General features: G+C 38.7%; 2 protein-coding genes and 1 long non-coding RNA gene across 6 annotated transcripts; 1 reads left to right on the plus strand and 2 right to left on the minus strand.

Annotated features, from left to right (window-relative positions):
* The first annotated feature begins 418 nt into the window (after positions 1-418).
* On the plus strand, positions 419-20,694 carry LOC117935988 (protein delta homolog 1). 4 transcript variants are annotated; one of them, XM_034858679.1, is made up of 9 exons: positions 419-705; positions 833-851; positions 985-1,020; positions 1,175-1,261; positions 1,474-1,537; positions 2,064-2,194; positions 2,944-3,085; positions 7,253-8,461; positions 20,684-20,694. In XM_034858679.1, exons 2-8 carry the CDS (start codon positions 839-841, stop codon positions 8,040-8,042), a joined length of 1,263 nt encoding a protein of 420 aa, XP_034714570.1. In that variant the 5' UTR covers positions 419-705; positions 833-838; the 3' UTR covers positions 8,043-8,461; positions 20,684-20,694. The 4 variants fall into 4 exon arrangements, with proteins under 4 accessions (XP_034714570.1, XP_034714573.1, XP_034714572.1 ...); XM_034858681.1 differs by lacking the exon at positions 985-1,020 and having other exon boundaries at positions 420-705; positions 833-847; XM_034858682.1 differs by lacking the exons at positions 833-851; positions 985-1,020.
* LOC117935990 lies at positions 8,976-11,741 on the minus strand. The gene is made up of 3 exons (XR_004654864.1): positions 11,731-11,741; positions 10,100-10,103; positions 8,976-9,088 (listed from the first exon to the last, which is right to left on the minus strand). It is a non-coding gene; the product is annotated as an uncharacterized LOC117935990 (long non-coding RNA).
* Positions 15,110-16,627, minus strand: dio3a (iodothyronine deiodinase 3a). Its single transcript, XM_034858683.1, has one exon. The coding sequence runs from the start codon at positions 16,420-16,422 to the stop codon at positions 15,637-15,639; it is 786 nt and encodes a 261-aa protein (XP_034714574.1). The 5' UTR covers positions 16,423-16,627; the 3' UTR covers positions 15,110-15,636.
* Positions 20,695-22,184: the final 1,490 nt, after the last annotated feature.

The raw sequence follows: 22,184 nt of genomic DNA on the forward strand, positions 1-22,184 counted from the left end.
ATTCACATAGGTTGCTGAACTTATGTACTTCTACTCCACTACATTTATCTTAAATAAATGGTTACTATGGATTTAATACTAACCATACAATCATCTTATATAATAGGATGCATTGTTATATTTTAAGTAGCCTTGGTAAAATGAACTCCACCTTAACCAACAACAACAGTAACGTGTTGCTTACACGCTTTGCATCATATTTCTGCAGCAATAATAATCCAATACTATAATATATGATATATGAATGCAACAGTGAAAGGGGCGACTCTGATGCATTATTCATATTTTACTTTTACTTAAGTCAAGGAGCTTCTTCCACTGCAGAGACCAACAGATTGGACTGGGTTTAAAAAAAAATAATTATGGGACCTTCACTTCCATGAATGACATTTCCAAAGCCACCAGCTAGGCTAATGTATTTATAAAATACAGGAACCTAATTTACTCTCCAACTACAGCACATCTCTCTCGGGGGTCAGACTGGTGCACACATTCTCCCTCACAAGGTGGGAGGAGCGTGTTGCACTGGGACGCCGCACGATGCAGCAGTCCCGTCCAAACCTCCAGGTCTTCCTCCAGCAAGGCGGACCACGGATGCACCTGTAGTGTGACTTTCAGCAGCGCGACGCTTGGATTAAAAAAAGAAAAAAAGTCTAATCAATTATGAGCAAAGCCACTTGGAAACAGAGCGCCGGTTCGACATAGGTAAGACAATGTTCCGGATGCCACAAGATCATTAAAGTTAAAGTAGGGTTGGACATATGTGTTAATTTTTAAATGAAATGGCTTTTCTCTTTTTCTGCTCGTGCGTAATGGATGCCTTTGGGAGCAGACGCTTATGGTTCAGGTGCGTCAATTATATTCTAGAAGCAAGAATAAAACAACATTATTCCAATAATATTAAGATTTCCAGTATGATAAGCTACATTTTGTTAAACTCCATGTTTACATTAGCTCCACACAAAATGTGCAATATGTGTAAAGGTAGCCTAACTCATCCATTTATATTCTACATTTCAGGTTTTATGATGTTATTTTCACAAATGAACTTTTGAGTAATGTGATATATTTTAAATATAATATATAATTTATAATATAATATTTTAAATTTAAATCATCGCTTCTTCACACAAAGAGAGCTCTTTTTTCAACTTAACCCGCTTATGTTTTGCAGGACAAAAGGGAATATTGCTCGAAATTACGATGCATCTCACGGCGGTGGTCCTATCGTTTATTCTGGCCGTGACGGACATCGCCAAAGGTGATCTGAGATTTTGATCAGTCCACTGAGACAACCGGCAACAGAGATGCACATTTGATTTGTGCAAAACAAACTATTTTGAACCGATTGACTTTTTGCGTGGAATTAAAGTGGGCGTACGGATGAATATTGTAGGCTATTGCTCTGAATGTTTTATGTGTGTTTTGATTTTTGATGCAAACAGCTGCTGCTCTTTTCTTTCTGTCTCAAAGGTTGGGAATGCAGCGCAGGGTGTAACACAGAAAATGGGTTTTGTGAGAAGCAACTGAAATGCAGGTACAAAAAAGATTCCTGTAACATCTGGGCTTTTACAACCTTATTTCCATGAACTGCTGGAGCTAAATGGTCCTCCCTTTACAGAAATGCAACTACAGTCCAGCCAATTGGATCTTTTTGGAGTTTTTTCTTTGGTTTGGTACTTGTGTTGTGTTTAGTCAACTGCCAAATCAGCCCTTTGTTTGAACAGTAAAAAGCAATGCTATACTAAAAGATAGCCTAGCTCTAAACAAAGCATTCCCAGTTTAAAACGTGTTTTCTGAGAAATGCTACTGTATCTACTCCTGAGCCCAAAGGAATATCCCATCTCTGTTAGTAAGGGAATGTAAACAGTTGCTGAATAATCAAACACGTCTTTAATCTGTCATTTCACTTTGATAGAACAGCATGCGGACATTATGGGGACAAGACTGCTCTGTGGGTGGTGTATATATATATATATATATATATATATATATATATATATATATATATATATATATATATATAGCCTAATTGTGGATTGATCCCATTTCCCCTCTTTCAGGTGCAAACCAGGGTGGCAAGGAGAGCACTGTGACCGGTGCATGCCCTTCCCTGGCTGTCTGCACGGCACATGTGAAAAGGCATGGCAGTGTATCTGCAAGGAGGGCTGGGTTGGCAGCCTGTGTGACCAAGGTGAGTTTCCTTAAGCTCCCCCTAACATTCATATCTCTATCTGCCTCCTGACACTTGATGACATATCAGAGGTTAGGGTGAGGGACAGAGCCTCTGGAACACACAGGCCACGAATGAAGCTAGTGTCTGGAGAATAGTGTTAACTGTGTTTTTAGACAGGCTATGTTAGAGCAGAAAAAATCGGACAAAAGCAAAACATAATTATGGGTTTGTGATGAAAGCTGAAGCCACAGAATAACTGCTAAACTGCTGCTTTTGTGCTACTGAGCAAAACACACCACAGCAATACATCAAAAGTGATGCACCTAGGCTGCAAAAAAATGTAATGTTAAAATGATCTAAAAGTTTCCACTTCAGACACCTTTATTTAAATCAGAAATTTAAGTAATATTCCTATGGTATCTACAAAGAACATTATCACATACTGTTAAAGGACGAGCTGCCCTTCAAGCAATAAAAGAAAAGAGGGAGAGGATTAAAAGAAGAAAGTTTTTTTGGGCTACTGGCTCAGCTGGACCTGCTTATCAGAACACACGGTAAATATCTTGACGCAAATGAGCTGCTTGCCTGTGAAACATGGTTGTTATGTTCTCACTTTAGTTCTTGGTGACAAGATGCTGCGGAAGATGCTGTGGTGGGGAGTGTGAGAATGAGGGTGGAAACAAAGGAGAGGAGAGAAAAACAGGCGGATAGAAGTGAGAGAGAGCACCAAGATCTAAAAACAGCATGCTTGTTGTTTTTTTTAACAGATACTCGCCTGTGCTCATCCAGACCTTGTGCTGGCAATGCCACCTGCATAGAGACCGGAGAGGGGGGATACATGTGCATCTGTCCCCTCAGCTACACTGGGGAAAACTGCCACCAGAAGAGAGGACTGTGTCTCACAAACGGGTACCAGCACCTTTTATTTGAGTTTCTATTTTTAGTTAGCAAATACTCCAATGCTTTAAAGCCTTATCTCCATTTGTTTATCATTAAGAGTAGTAATCAATTCATCTTAAGGCAGCCAATCGAAACCAACCCACACTGTGGCTTGTGTATATGTACTGTAGCTTCTAGTGGCAGGCAGTTAGCAGAGAAAATATTGGATGTTATTTTTGTCCTTACTGAACAAGCTGTAGCTTTGGTTGTTAGGACTTGTAAGAGGCAAGACGGTGTTTGCACATTTATAAGACGAGCGGAGACGCTCGCTTTGATACATTTCCCCTCTTACAAGAGTATGCTAATATTGGCAAGTTGCCAACTTTGTGAAGGAAAAAAATCCTTTTGAACAGGAAAAGTTAACTTTACTCTAAGGACTGACTTTTCTGTTGTGCAGCTCAACAACACTGCATAAAAGGCAAAGAACATGGTGTTAATAGTGAACAAATAGCAACAACAAACTCGGGTAAAAGCACCTGACGCAACTTGAAACTAGAAGTGCACCGACTCATGGCAGGGGGGATTCATGAAACATGCAATAACTGATTTTTTCTGGCTACTTGGGTACAGCAATAACAAGTGAACACCACATTGACGTATCGACTCATGAGTTTATATAGTAAACTTATTATGAGAATGGTATGAGCAGTTACGTTATGATTCGTTTGGAGTTGTTTTTCTGGCCACCTGGAGGGTGCAAGTACAGTATTCACATCCTGTTAGCTCCGTTCTTGGTCTCTTCCACCTTTTGAGGGACATCTCTTTACCTGCTAAATGTACCATTATGTTAAGCAGCTAGTTGTAAACTCTGTCAGTTTGCCACTTGGTGCTGAGCAGGTAGTCTACAGTGGGGTTTTAGAGCTTTTTCACTGAAAACAGCTGCCTGCTGCTGACAAAAAAAAGCCGTGAGAGGGATGACAATGAACCAAAACAGTGAAGTTGAGACTGAACAGCTAAACAATAAGTTGAAAATCCGTAAAACCGGGGGGAGCTGTACAGCCAGGTGAGAATCTCCATTGTTTCCTTTCACATTGTCAGATGATATACATTATTGATACCTCTGCCAATGAGTTGTTTTTGGTTTGGTTTGTTGTTTTTTTCTTGTTATTTTTGTCTGGATTACTGACAAACTACTGGCCTGATGTCATTCAACTTAGTGGAAGGGTATAGCATGGGCAAAGAAAGAAACAATAACATCTGGAGTGGATCCGAATGACTGGGCGGATTCACAAATTCTTTTTCACTTTCATTAACAGTGTAATAGGGCTTTTGTGCTGCACTCATGTGGTGTTGGAACAATCGAAAAAACAATTTCCCGACTGGGAGAATTCACACTGAATTACCATTGTGGGAAAGAGCATGCCTTGGCAGAGGTCTGCGCTATCTGAGTGCAATTCCAGTTATCATATAATATTGATTATTATTATAAAAGTTTTAAGATCATCAACCACAGTAGGGATACTGACAAGATTTGTAAGTAAAGTTGATCCATGTAAAAATGAAGGTGAACAACAGCCCTGTTAGCCCTGCCATCATGATGGCCCATTCATTTAAAGGGACACTTTCTGCAGTTTTAGACCAGCCCTTTTCTTTCAGTCAAGAATTGCAAAACATTGCAAACAATAAAAGCAAAGTGTGACTCAACTGAGCTCACATAAAAAAAATCCTGCAGGCATGCATTTTCAAACACACAATTCCTCTGATGAAGAAAGAAGTAGAAAGAAAGTGCAGAGGCGTCATTCGCCATGTTCCTCCTTTCATAAATACAGCCGCCGCCATGTTGATTGCATTCTCCCCTTGTTGACAAGCAGACACCTGTATGCAGTAGCTGGTGGTGTGTACCTAGGCAACATCTCAAAGCTGCATCCAAATTCAGGGATCCTATGAAGTCATGATTTAAAAAATGTGCTCAACGAGACTGTCACATTTTTAAAAAGCTTTTCTATACAGTATGTGAAGAGAAATTCCGCATTTCTTCGTCAGTATTTGCAGGACACGACTTATGTGTACTTTGCATCTGTCAGCATCCCACAATCCACTGCTCCCCAGGCCATAATGTAATTATACATTCAGACAGTCCTTGTGTCCCATTTTGTCACATTCCTTTTACCTATTTACCGGGACTTTACTTTTAGGTGGTGATAAATGTGCTGATAAAGATAACCCATGAACTGAACCAATTACTGCAAGAAGACAGTGCATAATGCGCACAATAGTAACAAAGTAAAAACTAAAAGGTTATTTTTATTCTGTTATATTGAACATTGAAGCTCATAAAATGACATATGTTATTATGAAACTGCAAGTCTACTAAGTGAGCCACATTTACTGGAGACATTTACCACTATTGAAACAATTGGAGGGCATATTCCTGGAATGTTGGACTTTCTGAATCAATGAGGAACATGCTGTTAGTTTTGCCCTCTTTGGGACAGGTTGAGCAGGGCCTTTAGGGCCTTTGAAGGACCCCCTTCATTGGTCGGGTCCGTCAATGTATACTGCAATTGGCACACTGTTAACATGTGACAGAAAGTGAATCTCTGAATTTAACATTTGTAAAGAGCACTCAAACAATATTTCTAAACAAAAAACAACTTGAAGTTTTGCTTTTAGGCAAAGCATACACAACAAAAACAATGGTTCATTCTTTTCAGCGCTAGCCTCATCGCCTGCCTTTTTTTACTGCTTGACTACAGACGGGCTTGATCTGTTCTTCTCCTACCCATCAGATACATATGAAAGACTCTCTGGAGACACAACTACCTGACACGGCCCTCCAGACTTTGAACCCCACCATGTTTGTTCTCCGCCAGGCAGTCTTGTTATTGATTTGAATGAAGCTCCTAAAATTCAGAGCCTACAGCTAAGTGTCAGTGCAGTGACAGCTCTCCTCTTCCACTCACAAAATACATAAATAAGCATTTGAGCCTTATTATAATTTCCACAATGAGATGAGTGGCGTTTCACAGGAATTCTACTTCATTAAAAAGGTGCGCGTGAGGTTTTTATCAGCTCTTCTATGAAAACACCAGAGATTTCTAAAAAGCACGCCAGAGCTATTATTCTTTTGACTCACAGAGACAGAATGTTAAGGACTTGTGTAATTACACTAGCTACTATTAGATATATTGATTGTTTTTATCTTAGGGTTTTCATCAGTGCACTCAGTTTGTGAAAAATGGCTGCTTTGATTAGATATGATGCCCTGGTACAGATTTCTCATTTGGAGAAAATTAGCTTAACTCTATTTTTCTTCATTAGGGCTATGCAAAATGACTTATAATAATATCACATTATTAATAAGTGTAATGTTTTAGAGCTGAAACACGCAACAGCAATTGAGAGAATTGAATCTTGACACTAAACTACCAAACATTTTTAGTAGTGAGTCAGTTGTCACTTGCTGCTTTTCTTTGTAGCACATACTGTATTTGTCGCAAATATTTTGGGGTTTGGGACTGTTGTTCGGATGAAATGTGTAAAATGTTTAGTTACATCACCCTGTGTCTTTATGGGTCATTTCTTCACTATTTTATGGACCTAAAGAGTAGAAAATGAAGAAGATTGTCCTTAGTTTCCCCTAAATGAAAGGAATGTTTGATATCAGAGAGCCACATTGCAATATTCTGCAGCTCGGCTCTCAGCTTTTGATGTCCTGTGAGAACCAAGCATCTCGAAAACGTCAGCTTTTCATGAGCTAATAAAGCAACCCCGGTTTCAGCTTTGTGACAATTCCTTTTTCAGCTATTTTAATGGGTTATATAGATTTTCTTTTTCTCAGCCCATTAGGACACTTAATCCTTCTTTTTTGTTAAAAGATTACAAAATCAACAAATTTAGAGACTCATGGCTCCCACAGGACAGCAACAAACTGTTTGTGAATCTTGATGTGATTAAAAAGACACATCAGCAGGTAGATTTTAGGTAAGCAGGTAGAATAATTAATATATACAGTATATTTAAAAAATAATGACCCCATGACAGTGTCCTGGGTTCCGCAAATTATTGATTTAGTACGAGAAAGCGTCCTATTAACATCCACTTTGTGAAATCTACCTGTAAAATAGGATTGGATGGCTGCTTTGCTGTATAACCACAGGATAAAAAATATTCTTATTGTGTTGCTCTGTCCTCCAGCTCTCCTTGTCAGAACGGAGGTACGTGTTTGGATACTGATGGCTCAGCTGGTTACTCTTCCTGTTTATGTCCCCCTGGATTTTCTGGAGACTTCTGTGAGATCAGCGTTGACAGCTGTCAGCCTAACCCCTGCCTCAACGGTGGCAACTGTACGAACCACGGCCTGGCCTTCACATGTCTCTGTCCTTTCGGCTTCACTGGTTTCACTTGTAATGAAACCACTCGTTTTTCGCCCTGCGCCGGCAGGCCCTGCGCCAATAGGGGCACGTGTGTTGGTCAACCTGATGGAACCTTCCGGTGCGTTTGCCAGAAATGGTTTACAGGTCCCACGTGTTCCCTGCAGCACAGACCGAAGGCCAGATCCAAGCTGGTTGGGGACAGGCCTGTGGACCACAGAGTGTTTGCACTGACTCCGCAGCACTACTCCCTCCCTGCTCACACCTTCCACAAGCTCCTCAGACCGCCCGAGAGAGACCTGCTCAAGATTACCCTTAAGGAGACAGTCCACTCCCCCGGCATCCTCGTCACCCATGGCCAACTCGTCTGCTTTGGCATGCTGGCCCTGCTCACCTGCATGGTCATCCTGGGCACTACAGGCATTGTGTTTTTTGGCCGCTGTGAGACGTGGCTGGCCAATGCCAAGTACAGCCAGCTTGTTCGACAGCAAAAGGAACACCTGCTGAGAGAAGCTGGCGGCGCGAGCCAGGAGGAGCCGGAGCACTCAGTAAACATCATCCTGCCGGAGAAGATTAGACTCACCAGCTTTGGGAGACACTACACCTCCATCTGATTCAATCGTCTCTGCCTCTTATCCTTTCCCTCTGAAGATAGTTGAATATAAATGTCTAAAATAGCACAAAGGAAATACTATAACTGTTGTACAGTTGTGTTAATAAGGTGAGAGAAAGTGGACCACACTGGAATATATTTGAATTTAAAGTCTACTGGACTAAGTGGACAACCGTGACACTGAATTATATATGTCATTTTTATTGTACAGTTATAAATGATCTATTCAAAATGTATGAAATTATTAAATATTTCCTACCTTGGTCGTTGGTAAAGATGTCATGTTGATGTATTTCAAGATTTTTAACTTTACAATAATGTTTGAACCGCTTTGTTACATGTTGATTTGGAATACTATAATGGGGGTAATATTAAAAAAGGAGAAATGAATTGGATTTTAACACACACAACCTAGACAAAGTTATCACACCATTGTTTTTTCAATTGTTAAATTGTTTTCTGGTTTCAGCTGGAGTTTAGACTGTGTGGTGAATACTGTAAAACAAGTAATTGAAATACATCATCTTAGGCCATGGGATAGTTTCATTAGAATTTTCTTTCGACTATTTTCTGATGAGAAAATAATCAGCAAATTAATAATGAAAGTACCTGTTAGTTGCAGCCCTTACAATCTCAGTGCAACATTTTGTGACTTTGACACTTTATAATTAATGCAGAAATATACAGTATAGTGAATGTGTGCAGTATGTGCAGTTAAATTACTATATGCTATACTATACAATTAGATGTTACTACATGCCAATACAGTACTGTATATACCTGAAAGTAATTTTACTTCTCCAATGCCATACAATTTTCACTCTCTGCAGATGCATCAATAAGATGTTGGTTTAAAAGGTATATACGTAGATGCTATAAAGACGCAGGTTCACAGCTCCTCAGGAAATACCACTTTCTGTCTCCATGAACATCTATTGGTATCCATGGCATGCATACTGTATTTTCAAACTTTCACCTATTGATCAGTCTCAATACTCTAATACTACATTTCTCAGAGGTTGTTAGATTTTCCAACACTGCTTCTTACTGCCAGTGTTACAATTTCACAGGGTACGCACCATGCATTTCTGAGCCCAGAAATCAATACTGTGACATCTGTAAAATGTTATTGGTTTGTCTCATCACGCATGAGATGGACAACTATACTTCTGATGGAGGGAGCAGTAAATGTATGGCAAGTAAGAAAAGCATGTCTGCCACTCAGTAACATGTGGAACTTTGTCAATACAAAATATTCAAATTAACTGCTGATGATGATTACTGTCATATTAGAGTGGGATAATTTTGTTATCCTCACTCTCACAATGATAAGGCCCCTTTAGCCCCCATTCAGCCTGGGAGATGCTGTTAATTTGGTGGGTTTTTTAATGTTAACTTGTGTTTAAACCATGACAAAGTTAAATTTCAGGTTGTCTATTATATTGTGCGGAAGTAAAATTGTAAGGATTTACATATGGCATTTCTATAAGGGGGCGGTGACTGTAAGCGTGTAGTACTTTTCAGTATGTCTTCCAGTCTGGAATTATTTGCTGTTGTGCTTTGGCCAGATAACGTTTTGTTGTACTTTCATTCCTTTTAATAAAATATATAAAATCACCTTCTTATTTTGTCTGCTTGGTCCTGTTCAGGTCTCTATAAACAATTTATGTTGAATCTCTTTGACCTGCTCTTGAAATAACAAGGTGGTCAGGACAAGAACAGATACTTGGAAAAGCTAATACATCAAGGGCTCTGTCTTGCACCCAACGCAAGTGTCTTTTCAATAGTAAATGCTATTTTAAGACCAACATAGTTGTTAACACACCTGCGCCCAGAAAGTCATCGTGCTTTTGACCAACAAAAGTTCTAAAGTCAGTATAGCACATCATTTCATTGAATTTTAACAAGTAGTAGACAACCCACTAATTGGTTTATAGTATGTTACGCCCAAAACCCACCTCTTATTGCTGCGTTCCAGACACAATTGTTAGCCCGTAAGTTATGACTTCAAGTTATGACTCACGACTTGGTAGCGTTCCAGGCAAAGTCACTAGAAACCCTTCTAGCTAGCATTAGCTAGCGGCTACCTACATTGAGCGCTAGCTAATACTAGCGATTTCTAGTCTGCAACATATTTTGGGCTTCATTTAATAAAAATAACCTGTAGCAGTACACAATCGTATGCATATTGTTTTGATTACAAATGTGCGGAATTGCTTTACGTTGCCTATTTATGTATATTTAGTTATTTTTTGTTACTGTTAATCACCAGCATCTGCAGGCCTACAGAATCAACAGGGGTCGCCATTGTTGTTTGTGTGTGTGTGATGTCAAAACTGTAATTGGAAGTACAACGATTTTGTACAAGTTCACGACTAGTAAGTTACGAGTTTGACTGCCACATAAGGGCCATCTCCTGGGTAGAAGGTTGTGAAGACCCTAGTTACGGGTTGCATGAAACGCAGACCAACTTACTGATTATCAACTGAATCAACTGCCCACACTATACTCTGTCCCTAATGGTATCAGTGTCAGATAGCAGTCTCTGTCTCCACCTTGTGGTGCAACTTATTCACATCACCAGGACTTGGGCTGCAGTACTCAATAACCAATAAATAAACCCAGATCTACATCTAGAAATACAGCTGACGTTTAAAGAAAAGCATCTTTCCCTAGGAAATAGTATGTTGTTGTGTCCTATTGCTCAAATAAAAATATGGCATTTCCCGGAGGTAATGAATCAAACTCTAAAAGGTGAAATTATATATTACAGCTGCAAAAAAGTGCTGAATCTACCAAAAACTTTTTACACTCTCTTATCTTTAGTATGTTTGGTGTAGAGCGTCCCCCATTGGAAAACAGGTAAATAAAGCAAAGTACAATATGTTGGAGAAACGTTTAGTATTGATGGGTTTGTAGTGAAATGCAAAACTTTTGCACCTTGCTCTGTGCAGTTTGTTTGCAGACTGGGTGGTATAGAGTACAATTATCACATTAAGATCTTTGGGTATTACAAGGCCCTGCACACTCCATACAGTTGTGTTTCAATTGCTCTGACTGTTAAAGACACTGGAACATTTAGTTGGCATTAAAGGAATCACACTAAGTTGGTTTAAGTAATATTTATCCGATCCATCTCAATTTGTTAATGTTAAAGATAATTCCTCCAAGTATGCTAAAGCTAGCCGTGGCATTCCACAAGGCTCAGTGCTTGGACCAATTCTATTCTACTTTTATGTATAAGCTTCCTCTAAGCAAAATTTTTAGGACAAACTTAATTAACTTTCATTGTTCCGTGGATGACACCCAATATCTATCTATCAGACGAAACCTGACAGTTAGCTAAACTTCAAGCATACCTAAATGAATATTATGGATGCCCTACAATTTTCTGATGGTAAACTCAGACTAAACTGAAGTTATTGTGCTAAACCCCTCCAAACTTCATTATCTAGGGAAAAGGGAGCATTTCCTCGCCACTGTTGCTTGCTCTGGAGGGAACTACTAGAACTGTTGGGTCCTTGTAAATTAGAGTGTGGTCTAGACCTACTCTACATGTAAAGTGTCTCGAGATAACTCTTGTTATGAATTGATACTGTAAATAAAATTGACTTGTAATTTAATTGATTAAATGACTGGTCAGGTTGGGGTGGGTGGATAAATTAAGCTGGAATTTACATTGTCACTACACTACGTACCAATAAGAATGATAAAAGCACGGTCAGGTGGGATTTCTCTACCCTGTGATTGTTATGATGTACAGGACAGGACGCATTTGCTTCAGACCGGGACTTGACCCCACAGTTTATGCTGATTTAACCTTGTGTTGTTGAGAAACGACAACACTCTCCTATGTCCAGCCAGTCCAGAGGAGTGGGACTGATCTCTCACATTCAAGGGATACTGTTTGTATATACTGTGTAACTACAAGGTGAAATAATATAAGCAGCAGAGAAGGTAGGACTTGGCATAAGTGAGCGAAAAAGCAGTCACCAAAGCCGAGGACACAAATGTACACACTTATTGATGATAAGATGCTGTACAATTTACAACTTACAAAATGCATCTTAACAATCAAACCTGACCTGCCTTCTTTTTGTCACACCGCTAAATTTCATCTGTCAAAATCAATCGAATTAGGCAACATAAATATAAAACACTTCCTCTGCCTGCCATTTTGAAACAAAATGTATGATTTATTAAAGCCTCATCAGAAAACTGAAACACTTGTAAATGCATAATGTGTTTATACATTACTTTTTGTTAAAGACTAAATTAATTTCAACTTGGGCACTGAATCAAGAGTTCACTTAATGGTGTTCCTGCACATGCATCATAATATGCACACATATTAACCAATATAAAATATTAATGATGTTGGCTTTAGATTACTGTGTGGACAGACATATGAAACAGTGACTTTCCCAAACCATGATGGCTTTGATTATTTAAACATGTTTAGAATTCCTTTAAAGCATTAGTGAGAGTCGGCAGTTTTGCTTTCCCATTAATGTTTTTTAGCCTATAGAGAGCAGTGCTGACGTGTTTCAGAATTAAATGTTGTGAAAAATCATGTAGTCCCAGAGTATGACCACAAGGTGGGACTATCTAATAGTAGACAGACAAATGCTGTCTGTAGACCGGACAGTTTAGCATCAACTGATGCATTTCACTGCACTGAAAACATTTCGTTTTTGCAAGTTGATTGCAAGTACTGAAATGCCAATGTTCAATATTATACCTAAAAGAGCCAAACAAAACTCATGTTCTACTGATGTCTTAGAAACAAGATATGGTTAAAACAACAATATATTTTTTTAACAATGTAAAAACAAACAAATTATGTCACAGGACATTTTTCTGGTCCATTTCACTGGTCTTCTTATGAGCAATAACACAGACCATTAGGAGTCGAGGATGAGTGTTGCCTGTCCCGCATAAAAGATCATTCTCCATTTTGTTGCTGCATTATTTCAGTTCAGCTGTGGGGGGGGGGGGGGGGGGGGGGGGGGGGTTCTCTGCCCTACATCCAACAATTTCTTTCTCCAGACTTTATTAGAAAATGTCTCGGGGAGACTCCTGCTGTGTTACTCAATGACCTACAAAAGCTAGCCTTAAAATTCCTGACATTCTAACAGATTTGTTATATAAGTTAAAGAATCTAACATGTTAAACTGAATGTTAATCAGCATGGACTGCATATAGATTCTTGATGCTGCAACGCCTCTTACGGCAGCTAATCCATGCAATACTTGTAACTGACAATGCTGTAACCAAGGTTTCATTAAAAAGATCCAGAATAAACTTTACTTCATTTACACTTTCATTTCTTAAATGGTGACCGTATTCTAGGAAACATATCCTCACAGTGAAACTAAAACTGACCTCCTGGGTTTATTTATACCAGTGAGAAGAAAGGTGTTTAGAGCATGGTTAAATGTTTCCATGTTAAACTAAAACATTTGTGTGCGTTGAGGCCCTGGCTCCCCACCACCAGACATTCATTTGTAGAGTTATGACCATGGGGAGAAAGGGGCCCTCACCCTCAAAGCTGACCTGAGAATCTGCAAAAAAACCACCTCAGCACACCCATTCTGCTCCCTCCAAGTCATAAAGCAAAAACAGAACAGCACAAGTTAAATACACCTCCCTGCCCCCCAGCAGCTTGAGACCCTTAACCCTTTGTTCCCGTCCGCCTCCCTTGATAGATGAAACTCAACATCTATGGAAAATTGCACATGGAAGTAATCCAGATTCAAAGAATTTTCAGTGGGGGGGATACACTGGAAGACATTTCATTTATGCAGGTACCCCTCAGTCAACTGTCAGCTCCACATACATAATGGATGTTTAATGTGTTCCAGATGAGCAAGGAAAATAAGGTCACTGTAAAGCCCCTGCAGTCTGGAGGTTACGGCTTTATATTTCAGAGTTGACTATGACTATTGGCGCTGTGAAGCTGGAGACACAGGCAACCAGGCATTAGGCAAGATGTTACTCAAACAGGTTGTGTCAGTGTTATTATTTGGTTTCCTGAGTCATCTGTGTCTATGACATTGCCTGCTCCCCCCCACCCCCACCCCCCCACCCCCCATTGTGTCTTCATTGCGTCGTGACTCGTATCTGAGGCTCTACAGAGAAGATACATTTGTTTTACTCCAAAGCTATGAAATCCTTTTCCAGGAAAAATACAAAAAACATACATTTATACCCATTTAGCAACATGGAGATTGTTGTGTATGTTTGCAGATATGCTGATGGCTAATGGCAGCAAAAACTCACTACAGTGAGTTACAGACATATCAGTAGCCTATGTATGTGCACTTACACATAAAAATGCCTTCATTACTAACACTGTGTTCTGGCTCTGGGACTGGTGTCCTAAGTCCTAAAAACATTGTGAGTTTTGACCCCTACAGGCGGATATATCATTCAGCATAATGGGATCAAGTATGATTATCCTCATTTAATTGTGACAGGTCAAAAGCTTAGGAAGGGGCTGTGGAGAACAAAGCACTGGTTTGTTACTGCAGTACTAACCAAAGATGATCTATGATAACTATGTATATAGTCGTAAAGGTGCCTGACCACTAAGTAGATACAATATTTCATCCAGATTACAGAAAGCTCTGACCAAAGCAGACAATGCTCTCTGAAAATAAATGTTTGAAGATATTTGTTGCCCTTTACTTTGAGAATAAATTTTTAAGGTTTTAATTGTGAATCACCATCATCTGGTTTAAAATATTGCAATAACTGATGTTTTTACAGACTTTGGAGCTTTTGGAAGATCTTCTCATTTTTGAAGTGATTTCATATTTTCTGCTTCTCCACAACAATTTCAGTGGCTGCACTTTAGAAAGGAGATTTCTGGAAGAATCTATGAGCAGCCTGTTGTACTATATGTGGGAAATTGAACATTTATCATTTTGTCTTTTTACTAACAGACCGAATTACTGTAAAATCACATGCACATTGTGATATTGCAAAACGTGAATAAAAGCAAAACACACCATCTCCCCCACCTTGATGCATTTAGTTTGAAATAAAATAGGCCAGCAATAAAGGAGTAGATCAAATAATTTTATTGTATGAAAAATATATCCATAAAACGGAACAATATTTACAAAACAGCTGCGCCATGCAGGGCAGAGAGAAGCACCTTCACCATGATCTCCAGTACGAAAAACATCAGTATCGGTTCTCTGGATTCAGTCCGTTTAAAAACCGAACTTCACTATATACTGACGAGCACAGTGATGCGCATATCTCCACATCCTCACTGGTTCATTAAAAGGCGCATACACACGAGGAGAAGAAATACAAAATAAAAAAAACTTCTTACATACAAAATGCTTTTGTTCACAAACAATGTCCATACAAACTAACCTTTTTGTAGGTGGATCCTAACAGAATGGCAAGATGTCCAATATGACATGAAGGAGCCTACTGCATCCTACAATGATGAACTAATTATTTTGATCCAACCGTATCAAAAATAAATACACTTAAACGATCTAATTGGAGTTAAAATACTGAAAAATATGCAGCACTTTTGTTTTTGTCATAGCAGCTCTACAGAGATGGGAATTCATCTATACATTGATAACTAGATTAGTGGGCTTTTTCAGCGTTTCTCTGTATTGGTCCAGCCAGTCTCTGAGCTCTGTGATGCGATACCCCTCAGGTCCTCTGCCACCCTGGTAAACTATCTTTCCCTCTTGCAGTATATAAAGTCTGTCGAAATAAGCTCCGTACGCCGCGTTAGAGGAGTTTTCCATACTGTCAACCACGACCGGGCAACCGGGCACCTCCAGGTGCATCAGCTGCGCAGCTTTCAGTCGGTCCTCTAGACACCGGTGTTTGGGGATCTGATAGGGCGCGTCGGTGCTCATCCAGCCGTCGGAGGGGTGCGCTTCCTCGATGTACACAACTACAGAGTCTGCTATATCTGCGTTCTGCTGCACGACTCCCTGGAAAGCCTTCAGACGCGCCATGAACGGTGGTCAGGTGCAGCTGCCAAAGTTGAGGATGAGCGGTCTCTTGTCTTTTGCGTAATCGAGGATGCGGCTGCGCCGCTGATCCTCCAGCTGAACAACTTCGGTGTTGGGCGCTCCGTGTCCGAGATGCGCTGCCTTCAGAAAGTCCAGTTTATGGCCGTGCCACACTGCCTTGAGGGACTCCACGCTAAAGAAACGATTGGAGTCCGATATGCACAGCGGAGGGTCGATGGCATCGCCCTCCTGCTCCTTCATCCTGAAGAAAACCCTTTTCCTTATGCATAAAAAGTCAAGCAGCCAAAACATGACTGCAGCTATCAGAAAACGCGGCAACAAGACGACACAGACTATTGCATTTTTAATGGCTTTAATTGTATTCATTATCACTTTGAATGACTACCCGAATGGTCTTGCGCTGTGCCACGATCTTGTGGGTTGAAGTTGGGTTACTTGCAACTTCCCCTCTTTTTATAGCACCGGCAGATTTGAATGAATCACACCCCGCCTTCAAACTGGGGCCGAGGCCTCACATGGTGGGGATTACCTTCTGTCAACTCCACAGCTTTGAGTCCCAGCCAAAAGCCAAGGGTGCAGGACAGGGTGCGGCACAGCAGTGCGTTTTTATGGAGTTGTCTTATTTTATCATAAAATTAACGTTTTCATTCAAACGCTCAGGATGTGTATGATCAGTGAAATTGTTTCAATGTTCTTGGATATCATGTGTGACATATCACACATGATATCCAATGACATCCAACAGCATGTTGAGTTGATGCTGCTGCAGACTCTTCTAATGCAATAACAGTGACCGTTTGCTGGAACACATTTCAGCAGACATCTGAAGGACTGGCCTATAAATACTACTGTGCCCTTAACTGATCTTAGTAATCTCAGTCAACACATAGGCTAGTAGTCCATATGACTTAAATTGGCTTACATGATATAATATAATAAACTAAACTACTCAGATGATTACATTTATTTGTCTCATTGTTACAAAAAATATGGTGAATAAGGATCTTTACGTTAATATTCTGAGATAGAGAGGTGGTATGGGACCTTTCTGTTGTCACATGAAAAAAAGCTACATATTCAGGATGAAGTTTTTTGAATGGTATACATTCTGATGACTTGAGATATCTGGAGTATAAAGTCTGACATTTTAGGTCACATTTTGAGAAAGAACTAAATATGTGAGCAGAGTAGGAATTCTGTTGAAAAGTAACAACATTGAGAAAAGAAAAATCATATTTAAAGGTCTGAATTTGGAGAGACAGGCAAGATTTCTTTTCTTCATGTTTATTTTTTTCATTCAAACCCATCTCTTTCTCAGGTGCTCTACTTCATCAACCAATATTACAGAAAAACACACACAACACATTTAGCTTAATGTCTGCCAAGGTGAGAGTGGTTGCTTGTGATATGTTTGAAGAGCTGCCATCTTTAATCAACAACCATTGCTCTCAAAATACTTTCCTATAAACTAATAAGAGCATCCAGAAATAAAAAAAAGTTGTTGTAAAGTTATCTTACAGACAAAATCCAAGGACACCATCAACTATTAATGGATGAAGAAATCTCAGTACATCGGCCAACTCAGAGCTTAAACTGGTCCCTCAACGGACCGCCAGTTGAGAAAGGATCTGGAGTGATGAGGTCTGGAGCTCACAGTAGAGCGTTTCAGTTTGCAGAACCTTGTCAAGTTATCACAGGGAATCTCACAGTGAGCAGATGGCTGGTCTCTTATTTGTCAAGAGAAAGACAAAATACACAAGCCACACAAACGTCAAGATCAGGCAGTCACAGTGAAGACGACCAATGAATGCTGTAATGTGCTGAACGCAAACTGATCCAATGAATTCAGCTAGCTAACATCGATACTAACTTTAAAGTTTCAGCCATCAGATATTTTATTGTTATGATTAGACGACAAGATAATCTGTAACTGCCCCTATGTCATGTTATATCACAATGTTTATTGATACATATTGTGATTGTATCTTTTTCTGGAGAATTAAAAAAATAAATGCTATGGACTATATTTTTTGGTTAATCCAGCAAATTAAATACCATATCAAATTTAAGTATATTACGTTAATGCAAACATAATGCTGTGATTTGAAACATTGCAGTCAGTCCAGACTTACCACTACTTATCCCCATCTTTAAGGAAAAAAATCTTTAGAAAGAATAGAAAAAAAAACTGAGAAATATGGAGGAAACTGATTCAAGGCAACTGCCACATACATTTTAAAACACTTTAGAAAGCGCTGCTCTCAGCAGGGGGCCAAAGGACTACCTACAAAACACCCTTGAGAATCCACCCACAGAAATAAACACAACTTGAAAACTTAAATGTATAACATGGCCACTAAGTAATATCCAGAGGAAATGCTAAGAAAGAGGGCCAAAAGCATCTTCTCGCAGCAACATTGCGAAGCAAATAAAATCTTTCACACATCATTACCTGAAGTTCGCTGCACACTTCAACAAGAGGGACTCTAAAACCAAAGCAGTTAGTATATACAAAGATTCAATGAAGATATTTTAAAAGTACACAAATGATTAGTGAATAAGAGGAGTTTAAGACGATGAAGCCACAGTTTAATGGGTTTTTAGGACTTGATTTAAGATAATAGAGGCTTATCTTATACCTTTCTCAGGTTCTGTAGGGTCAAATTAAAATGTTGCATTAATGAAAGTATTGTTGTTATTTAAGTCTGAACAAATCCCGAGCAGACTGAGACCGGGTTATAGTTGTGTCGTCTGGTTTTTGGTCAGGTCTCTACCATAAAACTATTTTTATTTGTCTCAAAATGTTTCAGTCAGCCGCTCTTCCATAACATTAGTTGGAATCTTAAATCAAGTCTTTTTAATTTCTTACACATCCTCTGCTTTAGTGGACAGTCTTTATCTCGCCTCTCTTTTGGAGATTCTTTACCCATTGATGCTCCACTGTTGAATTTTGCTGAAGAAACACGCTAGATTAAATATTTTCAACAAATTCTGTACCAAGCCATTTTCCAGCAAAACGCTGGTTACCCAGTGCTTAAAGTAGTTAAACAAATAAAGTTGTTTTATTTACTTAGAATATATTACTTGGTACTTTTCACCTGCATTATCTTCTGCAATGCCAAATGTAAGTGTGTGCAAGAAGGAATCTCTGCCGCTCTCACAGTTGCCTCATGTTTCATGCCCTGGACATTAAAACTGGAAAACTTCTGACTTTATAATTGATAGTTATTCTTTCACTTTCTGTGTGAAATATACTCTCGACAAAGTTCATTGTTTCAAGACAAAAACATAAAAAATGTTTTAAGGAATAACTTAAAAAATGTCTTTCTCTAGGATGTAATCCTTCAATTGTTACATCATTGCTAAAAGAAAGATAAACACTAATAAATCACAATCACTGAATAAAAACTCCCTCTGAAAATCTGAAATGTATTACTATTTTTATTACTCCTAATATACTGTTGCCACAGTTAGTAACCTTACCATTACAACTATTAGTACTTAAAGTAATTATAAGATTAACATTGCAACAACTTATTATAATAATGATAGTAATATTAATAATAATAATAATCTCCTAATATATATGTAATAATATGTGTGGTCAGCATTTTTCAGGCCAGCATCAGTAAATATTTCACTTTAAATGTGTGAAGTACTGTATGGCATTCATTATAAATGAAATTCAGTAGGATTTCAGTGTTTTGTATCACTTCATAATATTTAGGTAAACAATAGGATTTGGGAATAAAGTTGCACTTTTCCTAATAAATATAGAGTATTGGCTAATTGTTCTTGAGCCAAATATTGTTATCTAAAACTAAATCGGGAAGAAATAAACATGTACACAGCTCTAAAATTAAATCAACTTGAATTTAACCACTGCAATGATTACTTTGCATGCCCACACAGAGACTAATGTTAATGAGTCAGTGTTGGGTCTTGTGTGCTGGAGAGTGATCTGTTCAGCGTCGCTGTGCGCCACAGGGATTCAACATCTGGACACACACATTAGCCATTTCTGGCTAAATGCCATTCACTGGTCTGGTGTGCATTCCAGGTCTAGAGAGCACATGGTAAATTGGTTAAGGCCTAATCTCCTGTTACAGTAAATACATGTCATATATATTGCAGGGTGGTCAAAAACCAGATATGGAGGGAAGATGTAATTTGTCTGCAGTTTACAGTTGTTGTACGGATAGAGAGTCCAACAGTAAGTTTCTATCTCTGTTTAGGGTTTGTCTCGGTATATCAGCATATTGCAAACATACAAGTTGAGCCCATATTACATACAGTCATATCACCTGAAAGAAGCATATGCTTTTGGCATTTATGGTCAAATCAATTTAGATTAGGGTCCCGCTTTTAAACTCCATCTTCAGATTATTTTCTAATATTCTGTATTATTCTTACATCCTTCTTTGTTTTGGACTTCATGTGATTTTGCTGGTGTAACACTGCAAATGTTTCTTTTGGGAATAATAAATTACAGGTGCTCCATCTACCTTGTTTCTATCCACCTTTTTTAACCCTCAGAGACCTAAGTTCATTTTTACCATTCTTTGTCCGTCTGGTTTTATTTTCTAAAAAAGCCTGCAAAACATCAACTCTGTTGTCTACAGTTAAGATTTCTTTCAGGACAAACTGGGCTATTAGAATATTTGTTCTGCAGTGAGGTCACTCGAATGTTAAAAACAGTTGTAGGACATAAATAAATAAAACGAAACATGAATCTTCCAGATATGTATTAACAACACACACAGAGCAGTACAAGCTAAGCCAATCTCCTCTCTAAACACTTCTCATATGTCTTGGGAGTCACACTGTGAAGGCATACCCATTTTAACTTATACAGCTGACAAAATACATAAATCTTTTCAAGTCCTGACACTTTTGCCCTCATGACACTTACTTTTGCCAATAATCAACATGATAATGTATATTTGATATTACAACCACAGCAATGCTACACAAGCATTTGTGTTGTCTAAAACAGTTTTTCTATATGGAAAAATAAACATAAAACATTATAACTCATATAAAGCACAAACTATTTACATTTCTTCAAAAAAGGCCCAAATTTATGCCAAATCTCAAAACAGTGACGCCATTTTCCCCTTTAAAACGGTAGTTATCTCTCTTGTCCGCTATATACTCTTTGATCACATTAGACTAGTTTGACTTGGAGAAAAATGATCTTTTCCAACTCTCTACTCTTTGCTCTCAACCATATTTGGCATATAGTGTTCCTTCACTTCCGTTTATTTACGGAAGGGACGCACATTAGATGTAGAGAAAACACGCAGCTAGGGGCAGAAATGAGCAAAACGTAATGAATTATGGACATCAAGTGGATAAATCTTGGATGTAACAGTTTGCATTTAAAGCTCAACGACCCTTAAAAAAAGGCAAGTTGCAGGCTGGATAGAAAATCATCTGTAGAGGCTAAAAAGACCCCAAAGAGACCACGGTGACCACTAACTCATTAGCTTTTAGCTGCAAAAGTTGATCAGTTTCTGTCTTTTACGGTGGCTTTTTATTAAATGATTGAAAGACGAATCAGAGGTGCCATTTTTGCTCGTTCCAGAGTGTTAAAGCACAATTTCAATCTATGCTTTAAACACACATCAAGTGGAAACGCTATAAATTTGGAGAGAATTTGACAAATTGCAAAAAAAACTTTACGCTTGGCTGGAGGGGAAAAGTTGTACTGATACGTGTTGTTAATTTTAAATGAATAGTGCTGAAACGATAAGTTGTCTAATCCATTTTCTTGAAACCTCAAACTGGTAAGTCTTAATTTATCGAGCACAATTGCAAAAGATTCACTTGTCTTAACACCTACAATTGAGAGGTGGCTGCATTACTGTTTTCGATTATTGAATTGAATTGTAAGCTGAATACATTTGGGTCGGATAAAAGCAATTTCAAATGATGTCTACTTGGACTCAAGGAACAGTTATAGACATTTTTTACTATTTACAGATTTTTATATAGACCAAATAATGAACTGCTTAATCTTCATTAATATAATTTTTGGTGGTACCGCAATTGTGTCATTGTCAAGTTACTTGCAATCAAATATTTTTAAGCTTGTTCCAACGTGTACACAGCAGCTGACTAGCCAT

Source organism: Etheostoma cragini, chromosome 20 (assembly GCF_013103735.1).
Source record: "Etheostoma cragini isolate CJK2018 chromosome 20, CSU_Ecrag_1.0, whole genome shotgun sequence".
Classification (NCBI taxonomy): domain Eukaryota; kingdom Metazoa; phylum Chordata; class Actinopteri; order Perciformes; family Percidae; genus Etheostoma; species Etheostoma cragini.